Source organism: Hippoglossus stenolepis, chromosome 11, assembly GCF_022539355.2.
Source record: "Hippoglossus stenolepis isolate QCI-W04-F060 chromosome 11, HSTE1.2, whole genome shotgun sequence".
NCBI classification, from domain to species: Eukaryota; Metazoa; Chordata; class Actinopteri; order Pleuronectiformes; family Pleuronectidae; genus Hippoglossus; species Hippoglossus stenolepis.
Genome location: NC_061493.1, coordinates 12132007 through 12141252, shown reverse-complemented (window position 1 = coordinate 12141252; position 9246 = coordinate 12132007). Strand labels below are relative to the sequence as shown.

Sequence of the window (9246 nt, the reverse complement as noted above, 5' to 3'; positions counted from 1 at the left end):
TGTTTCTTCCCTTGCATACGTGTTGGATTGTGTGCAGTCTTTCACCAGACTTGGCTGCGCAAACCTTTTTCTGAAACATAAACACACGGTCTCACACACACACACTCTCTCCAACACGTACTGTATGTTGTTGTCAGTGTGAACTCTGCTGTCAGCACTGGCTTGTGGCAGCACTGGACGGCACTCTTTGATGATTCCCTGCTAGATTCGGCCCGCCGCTCTTTTTATCACTCAGCCAGTGAGTTGGCTCAAAGTTGACTCCAATTTGTGCTCCTCCTTTGGGTTCGGCACAGACTTTGTTTCTGTGTCCTTGGAGGCTGGGACTGTGCCCCTGTCTATTTCTGCTGAACATACAGAACATTTTGTTTATAACTGATTATCTTTTGACTGAATTATACCGCCAAGACATCGCTACTGTCCCGTGCTGTAAAGCTGATTTGCACGCCCTACATAGATTATTGTACTGTCTGAGATCTTGTCCTGTTCAGTTGGTCTGCAGTGATTTTACAAAATTAAATATTACTTTGTCTCTGCTGGTCAACCAATCCATTTAATTCTATAGCCCCTATTCACAAATCACAATTTGCCTCATAGAACTTCACAATCTGTATGAGGTGACGCATCCTCTGCTCTTCATCCTCTGCTCTTCATCCTCTGCTCTTCATCCTCTGCTCTTCATCCTCGACTAGAGAGAAGAAAAATTGCCCAAAAACCCTTTTAACAGGGATACAAAAAAAAAATCAGAAACCTCAGGGAGGGTCTAAAGTGAGGAAACCCTCTCCCAGGACATACAGCAGTGCATTAGACGTTGCATGTTACAGAGCACAAGCTCTATTTTTAGTCAGTATCCAAAGGTTTAAAGTAGGTGTTGTTCATAATGCTTTACACGTCAGTTCTAATATTATATATATATATACTATATATTTTTAATGTTTGAACTTTAAATCTTAAAAATGACGAGTTGCAGTAACATTTCTTGACATTTCTCAGATTTAAAGACAAATATTCGCTCATAATTTATCTGAGCTTTGCTCCTTTGGCAGTTTCATTGTTTTTTTGATCTATTTTTATATATAGTGTGTATGTATATATTTGCATTGTAAATTATCTAGGTATCAGGTATCTCTGTAAGAAGAAGACCCAACTTTTTTGTCTATGAGTCAGTTTTACTTTTGTTTCAGCAGATGCTGAAATGTCCAACAAGTTAAATTTATTGCACTAGTGAATAATTTCTTCTGGATTTGGAAAAATACATCATATTCACAAACACTCTTTTAATGTATCTTTATGTAACAAAAGCAGAGTTCAGCAGAGAAAGACAAAAGTGATGTGAACTGACAATATTTTAATGGGGGGGATAAAAGACTGTAAGTGATCAATGGAGGCGGCGGCCAAGTGATGCCCGGGGGACGGCTTTGATGTGGGCATCCTCAGAGGGACGCCGGGGACAATGCGCTCTTTGAGGGGCATGCAGAATGGCAGACACTTCCCTCTCCCTCTGTCCCGCTCTCTCACACTCTGTCACTCAGCCTCCCTCCATCTCCACGCTCGCACCAATCACGCTCAGAGCCTCGGCTTTTCGGACGCACGTTGACATCTCTCCCTCGCTGTACATTCCTCTGCTGCAGTGTCACATCAGCCCATATCCTTATCTGCATAACTTTCTCCCTCTGTCTTTCACATTAATTAATTCAAACAACACCCCCTTCCCTGCTGCCCAGCCAATCACTCCGCCTCCCCCTCCCCAATCTGTATCTCTCTCTCTCTCTCCCTCCCTCTGTCTCCTTTCATAGAACCAAACCTCTTTGTGATGTCCAGCCTTGGCAAGTTGCGCCCGATTTGCTGTCACAGTCTTAATGAATTCATCTGTTTGTGTATTGGCCATGGGAGCATCTCTCCCTCCTCCCTCCCTCTCGCTCTCTCGTCCCTATCCTCTCCCCCCCTCCCCCTTGCTGGTGTTCCCCTGGGGACTCTATATATACCAGGGACCACTCCAGGCACCTATTGTTCCTCTAAGTAAACTTACAGACAGATGCCCTGCACCACAGTGTGGGAGAGAGCCCAGAGAGTCAGGAGGAGGGAGACAGTTGGAGATTGCAGAGAGCCACCGGACAATAAGGACCTGGGAGCTGAGCCTCATCTCATCTCCAGCACCTCAGCATCCTCTCCAGCCGTCCCTCCTGCTTCCTGCGCGAGTCTGCTTGTTGTCACTGTCTCGAGTGGAGGTCTGATGCTGAGACGCCATGCTGCTGCTGACATCACTGCTGTTCACGGGGCTGGGTTGCTTGCTGGGGGCCCCGACAGGTAGAGAGGTCTACAGGATGCCCCAGAGTGCGCTCAAAGGTACATTTCTCTACACTTTCTTCTTGTATCTCAGATGAGAGAACCTGTCAGAGATTAGAGTCAGGGATGTGAGTTTTACAGACATCCTCCAAGGTGGATGTAACTTACAACCCTGCAAAATAACCCTGGTGATGTGATGAAGAATTCATTTATGTAGGAGTTCAAACATCAAACATTAGTTTAGATTTGCGTGTGTCACACACAAATCTGGTGAAACTTGTTTTGTTTTCACCAAACAGCCGATGCACGTGAACATTGAATCTTTGAGTTGTGTTATAGCTCTACTTTCTTATTTGTGTCTGGATAAATATCCGCTCAAGTGTTTTAGTGAAGAGCAGAAGGTGTTCAGTCTTAAAAGTAGTGATACAACATATTATAATGCACTGAGTCATTTTACAACCGTTGTATTTCAGCACTGGACTAAACTGCCTCCAAAGCAGTGAATAATAGAGATGTTAGCACTCCTGTATGTTGCTTTTCTTCTTTAGCTTGCAGTGTTTGTCGTTTTTGAGTTGTAAGAATGTTACTTCAGAGTAAACTTGCCTATTGCTGCAGTGATGAAGGACCTCTGGCCTTCTCTGGTTGAAGGGCTGAGTACAGCAGAACCTTCATTCAAGCAGCTGGTGGTGGCGGTGTGTGTTTAGAGTGTTTAGAACAAGGGACTCTGGGTCCTAGTTGCCCCGGGGCTGCCAGCCCGTGCCCCTGGGGTCTGTCCCTGCCCAGCAGCCTCTGCCCGCTCAGCCCTGGCCTTCTAATTAAGTCTTCAATCAGCATTGTTGTTGTTAGTGGCCTATCCTGTGATGTGGTGCGGCACAGAGGGGGGCTGCAGGGTCGGCGGCCCGATTGAAGTGTGTCTGTAGAAGCCTCACCAGCGCGCTGAGCGTGAGCTAGCTCCCCTCACACGCTGCCAATGAGCTCAAAGAGCAGCATGAGAAAAAGGGGGCTATACACTCACTCACTCACTCACTCACTCACACACACACACACACACACACACACACACACACACACACACACACACACACACACACACACACACACACACACCAGAGAGCTTCACCAGTTCATGCTAATGCTCACATTCACATATGGTCTTCCCAGAGCAAAGGACAGTCTCACATGTGATGACCCAGATATCCTATAGCCAGATTTATCATTTTCCTGATATCAACAATCTTTTCATGAACATTTCCAATAAGAAGCTGTTAAATGTTGTATTGATGTTTGTAGACATGTGGTAATGTGATGGTAATGTGATGGACACATTACTTAAACTTAAATCTAATCTGCGGTGTCTGTACTGCAAATTCTTGTCATGAAGCAGCCAACTTACACACAGATTTGACTGTATCATTTAAACAGCTAGTACATGCGCCTGGCTCTACTATGCACCGCTGTTATATTGTCCATGTTGTTCCATCTCTCTCTGCAGATTTCTTCTTTTCTAGCTTTTCTCACGTTTCAAACTATTTTTAATTTTCCATGGTTTCTCCCTGTCCTCTCCTGCAGCGCTGTCTGATCGTGGCACAGTGGTTCTTGAGGCGGCCATGACCAGCGCCCTGTCTGCTCTCGAGCGTGCATCCTCTGAGAGAAGTCGTGTTGAGGCTGGCTGCCGGGGTTGCGTTCCCTGTCTGTTTCAGGACTGTGGGCAACTGTCTGGCTCCTGCTGTACGTACAACATTACTCTCACTTCCATTTTGATTCCTGAACCCCTGTTGAGCCTATTTTTCCAGTGTCACTACAGTATGATTTTGTAGTATCCTTATCAAGATCTCCATTTTTTTCATCCAACAGCATCTCCTGCCAGTGCCTTGTCAGAGCCCAGCTGTGACGTCATCAGTAAGGCCCAGAAGCTTCAGGATGAAGCACAGCGGAGTTGGGCTCTGAGTCAGGCCTGTGCATACTACCAGCATCGCTGCCCACCTGGTGAACTGGACAAGGAGAGCTGCATCCGGATCATGGGGGAGAGTTGCAGCGCCCGAGTCCTCCAGTGCAGCCTGCTGAACACAATGCAGAACCTGGAACCTGCTACTCAGACCCATGCACAGGGTAAGAAGATATGTGTGATTGCAAAGAAGTAGTGTATGTTTTCATAAATGTTAATCTGTTTATTCACAGAGAGAATAGTTTCTTGACCATCGGTGTTTCTCTGTCCCCTGCAGCGGTGTGCGGTCAGAGGTCGGCCGCGGTGCAAAACGTCACTCAGCCTCGCTCCAGGATTGTGGGCGGCTCCCCTGCTCCTCCAGGCAGCTGGCCCTGGCTGGTCAACCTGCAGCTAGATGGCGGCCTGATGTGCGGAGGGGTCCTGGTGGACAGCTCCTGGGTGGTTACTGCTGCACATTGCTTTGCAGGGTAAGCGACATGTGTGACTGCAACTGTAGCAGAGACTTTATTTTGTCTATAGCATTTGAAATGATTGTACAATTTCTTTTCCCTCCTCCTCACCTCGCGTTGTTCTCATTGTTCCCTCCTCCTAAGCAGTCGCAGTGAGAGTTACTGGACGGCCGTAGTGGGGGAGTTTGACATCACCAAGACGGACCCTGATGAACAAGTTGTCAAAGTGAACCGCATCATCCCTCATCCCAAGGTAACAACTGCCCCAAACGGTCAAAAATCCAGATCAGTCTGTCATGAAATCAATCAATCAATCAATCAATCAATCAATCAATCAATCAATCAATTAATCAAACTCTCTCCTCCTTCTGCAGTTTAACCCAAAGACATTTAACAACGATATAGCTCTGGTGGAGCTGACATCACCAGTGGTCCTGTCTGAACACGTCACCCCGGTGTGTCTGCCTTCTGGCGTGGAGCCCCCTACTGGCAGCCCGTGCCTGGTGGCAGGCTGGGGCTCCCTCTATGAGGGTGAGTGGAGGACATATTCTCTCTTTAAAGTTATTTATGCATCAGTTTCCTGCAAGCAAAATGAAATGCCTTTTGTTTCCTTTTAATAGAAATTGTTCTTTTGATGATTTCAAATCTTAAAACCGGTCAATACTCTTATATAATAATAATATTTCTGTGTATTTTGTCATGAATAGATGGACCGTCTGCTGACGTCGTGATGGAGGCCAAGGTTCCCCTGCTGCCTCAGAGCACCTGTAAGAGTGCACTCGGCAAAGAGCTGGTCACCAACACCATGTTGTGTGCAGGCTATCTCTCTGGAGGCATTGACTCCTGTCAGGTGAGAGCTAGAGTCACTTTGTTTTCAGATTTTTCACATCTTATTTGGGTGAAAATAGGGATTTTTGTGAACAAAATCAGCTTTTTAAATATTTGGTGGATTTTCTCTCGTCTGTAGGGAGACTCTGGAGGTCCCCTGATCTACCAAGATCGAATTTCCGGTCGCTTCCAGCTCTATGGCATCACTTCTTGGGGAGACGGCTGTGGAGAGAAAGGCAAGCCTGGAGTCTACACACGGGTTTTTGCTTTCTCTGACTGGATTCAGGCCGAGATACAGAGTGAGTTTCAACCAAAGAAGCATAAAACACCAAACTGAAATATTTTGACGTACAACCTACAGTATATCTATCTATGTTAAAATACTATCTATAACAGTACTGTTAATGCTCATGGTTTTTAAAGAGTCGTTTGGGAGCCGGGAGCCAACGTGTGCAGAGCTACTAAAGACAACAGAGATGACAGAGGAGGAACAAAGATCCGAATTCAGCTCCTTATGTCACTTCTACACCCTGACCTGTCCCCGGGGTCAGTCTGCCAGCACTTGCAGCCGCATGGCCGAGGACAAATGCCTCACCCGCTTCAAGAAATGTCGTAAGTAAAGATAAAATCTCTTAGAGTTGTAGAACAAAAGCTACTTACAATATACAGTGTACAATATAAATAAAATGTTGCCGCAATGCAAGGTTCTGATCTTCTCTTCACTCTCTGTCACATAGAGATGCGTTCGTTCCTGCAGACCCTGCTGGACCTCCTCCAGAGAGCCGAAGACTACATCAGGGACAAGGTGGACTTGACCTTCTTCACCCAGACTCTGCCTCAGCTGGTGGAGCACATCTACAGCACAGCTTTCATTCACACCAGAGAGAGGAGAGACCTGGGGCTGAGCCAGTGTCTCACACAGATAGAAGGTAAATCATCGGCCACTTGTTGCAGTACAAATGTAGAGACAACTTATAGATAGACTAGAATGGCATGCAGAAGAGTCCCCTTAAATTCAATCAAGCTGCACCAAATTTCAAACACTCACGTCAGCCCCTTAAATGTGTATTTGTTTCATCAAGATCCATGAATCATTCCTTCTAGAAAATTGGTTTAAGTGTCTGGTAATCCGTCCTATAGTCTTTGTGTTATGCTGCCAAATAGCCAACAAACTAGCTCAGATACCGTGTTATCTTAAAAACGTGAGTTTTTTAGGTCACTATTATAACAGGTGCCTTATTACTTGCAGAACAGCTTGGTGGAGCTGTGGTGCCTGAAGAGCAGGGTCCCTCACCACTTCCTCCCGCCTTATTCAAAGAGGTGGGCCCTTTGGTGGATGACTGGGAGAACTACCTGAGGACCATGGCTGAGGACCTGGACAAACAGCACACTGACACATCCACAGACATCTCATCTGCGCCAGCATCACAGGAGCTCAACCTTTTCTCACAGGTAGATGTGGTTTGGTGGTGGATTTCTAAAATGTCAAAAATAAGGATAATGTTGCATCGCACACATTACGTGTCTGTCTATCTATCTATCTATCTATCTATCTATCTATCTATCTATCTATCTATCTATCTATCTATCTATCTATCTATCTATCTATCTATCTATCTATCTATCTATCTATCTATCTATCTATCTATCTATCTATCTATCTATCTATCTATCTATCTCTCTATCTATCTATCTATCTATCTATCTATCTATCTATCTATCTATCTATCTATCTATCTAACTAACTAAATAAACTCTTGATGTTCATTTTAAGCTAATCTTTATATCTATCTGTATTCTCTCATCTCCAGACGGAAGACTCCTCGGTGCATCAGCTAGAGGGACAGTATCGATCCGTTATCTCAGCTCTACGCTCTAAATTGGACTCTAGAGCTGCTCCTCCCATCATGCACCTGGACACAACCTTCCTCCAGAAAGAGTCTCCCATCGTTCCCCCCTTCCCCACGTCTTCTTCCGGGAGGCCGCTCCACGCCGCTTCCTCGTCCAAGGAGGAATCCCGGGAGCCATGGTCACTCCTAAAAGCCTTGATGAACGAAATTGAACAATTGAGAACACAAGATGAGATCGTGCCAAAAGATGTGTCTCAAAGTGAAACCTCATCGAGTCGAGACGCTTTTCCCGATGTAACGTGGAGCGCCACGTCTGAGGATTTTACTTTTGTTGAGACTGGAGATGGAACAGAATTACAAACTCTAGTGTCACCACTTCCAGTTCAGCCAACCACTATTGTCCAGACAGTGACTGAGGGCGAGCACAGAGACATGACGGCTGACCCCCGACAAACTGTGAATGCTGTAAAGCCTAAAAGTCTTCAGAGGAAGTACAGGAGCCTTCTCCGCAAGAGGCAGATACCTGGAGCGAGCGGGAAAAGTACGTGTCACACCCAGTTCATTCAATACCTTTACATCCTTTATGAATAAGCCATGTTCCATGTACTTTATCTAATGAAATATTTTTCTGTTTGTCCTGTAGTTTGTCCTGGAGTGAGAGAATCCTCACAGCAGGTCAGCCAAGTCAGAGACTCCTACAGCTGGGTCCTAAACATCCCAAACAAAAACCTGCGCATGAATTTCCAAGAGGTGAATTATCCGAAAAAGATTGTAGAAGTTAACAAGAACTGAATGTACACTGGTGCATCGTTTAATAATGTCTGAATTGCTCCTCTAACTGTGTCTGTGTCTTTTATTCAGGTCTTAGCTGATCTGAGCTCAAAGAACGATCGAGGACTCTACCAGGCGCGGGTCAGGGCACTGGTGGGAGGACGACCTTTAACCTTCTACAGTCTCGTCGGCCTGGAGAATGAGTCATTCTACCGCAGTGTACCGAGGATCATCGCTATGGCACTGGAGGCGCTCAAGACTTGATTTCATCGTGACACTGAAGTGAGATAACATGAAGGTAAAAGGGATGGAGACATTCAGACTCAGAGAGACGTGTCTGAGAAGCCCCGGGAAATCCTTGTCGCGGGAAGCAGAGACGCACACACACACAAAAGAAAACGCACGTCACAGAAACTTAACGTCTCCTGTGAAAAGCATCATTTTCTTTCCCCCGCCTGAGAGCCTGACTTTCGCTCGAAATGAAAACACAGCCATGAATGTATCGACCCAAGTATCGACCGCCCGTCACGCCGCAGGTTTTTTTCTTTTTTACGTGGTTGGAGACATAACCTTGTCTAACTTATGAATCTGTACAAAATGATAAGTTATTCATATTGTCCTTGTCTTTTGCAAAGGTTGAGCCTGTTGTGATGCACTCACACTGTATATATTATTCATGTTATCTTTATTCCTACCATATTTATTTGTATAGAGAAAAATCCTTTGTATTTTTGTAAAAAAAATCTATATATATGAATAAAATTGTTATAATGCTATGGCATGTTGTGTTGAATGTATCTACATCGAGCTTCTAATGTGAGAGATTCACATGAGCCAACACTAATGCTGCTAATCCTGAAGTATTTGCAGTTCTGTCGAGATCCAACTGTCTCAGTTGAGACAGCCTTTGATGCCGATTGGTTTCTCTTATTATGAACCCGGATTGACCTCAAACCCTCTTAGGTTAATCGTTGCCATAAACACAGCAGCTGCTGTGCTGACGGTACGTCCCTGCCTGTCTTTGTGGGAACTGACCTTTACAGTCTCTTATTGTCTGTCAAAACATTGTAAGTGCAGACAACTGTTACTCGAGGATGTGACACCCTTGCATCGCCGACGA

General features: G+C 45.4%; 1 protein-coding gene across 2 annotated transcripts; it reads left to right on the top strand.

The window, feature by feature from the left end:
• The first annotated feature begins 984 nt into the window (after positions 1 to 984).
• prss56 (serine protease 56) lies at positions 985 to 8902 on the top strand. Of its 2 annotated transcripts, none has more exons than XM_035169818.2 (14): positions 985 to 2343; positions 3853 to 4011; positions 4138 to 4392; positions 4506 to 4695; positions 4825 to 4930; positions 5052 to 5208; positions 5385 to 5527; positions 5645 to 5804; positions 5929 to 6117; positions 6243 to 6434; positions 6755 to 6957; positions 7317 to 7896; positions 7999 to 8105; positions 8217 to 8902. In XM_035169818.2, the coding sequence occupies exons 1-14, from the start codon at positions 2244 to 2246 to the stop codon at positions 8388 to 8390; spliced, it is 2715 nt and encodes a 904-aa protein (XP_035025709.1). In that variant the 5' UTR covers positions 985 to 2243; the 3' UTR covers positions 8391 to 8902. The 2 variants fall into 2 exon arrangements, with proteins under 2 accessions (XP_035025709.1, XP_035025707.1); XM_035169816.2 differs by having other exon boundaries at positions 4822 to 4930.
• The last annotated feature ends 344 nt before the right edge of the window (positions 8903 to 9246 follow it).

Excerpts from the sequence above, each read along its gene's own strand:
- prss56 (XM_035169816.2), top strand. The coding sequence starts at position 2,244 with ATGCTGCTGCTGACATCACTGCTGTTCACGGGGCTGGGTTGCTTGCTG. Across the intron at positions 5,805-5,928 it reads GATTCAGGCCGAGATACAGA|AGTCGTTTGGGAGCCGGGAG; the intron begins GTGAGTTTCAAC and ends TGGTTTTTAAAG. Across the intron at positions 7,897-7,998 it reads ACCTGGAGCGAGCGGGAAAA|TTTGTCCTGGAGTGAGAGAA; the intron begins GTACGTGTCACA and ends TTTGTCCTGTAG.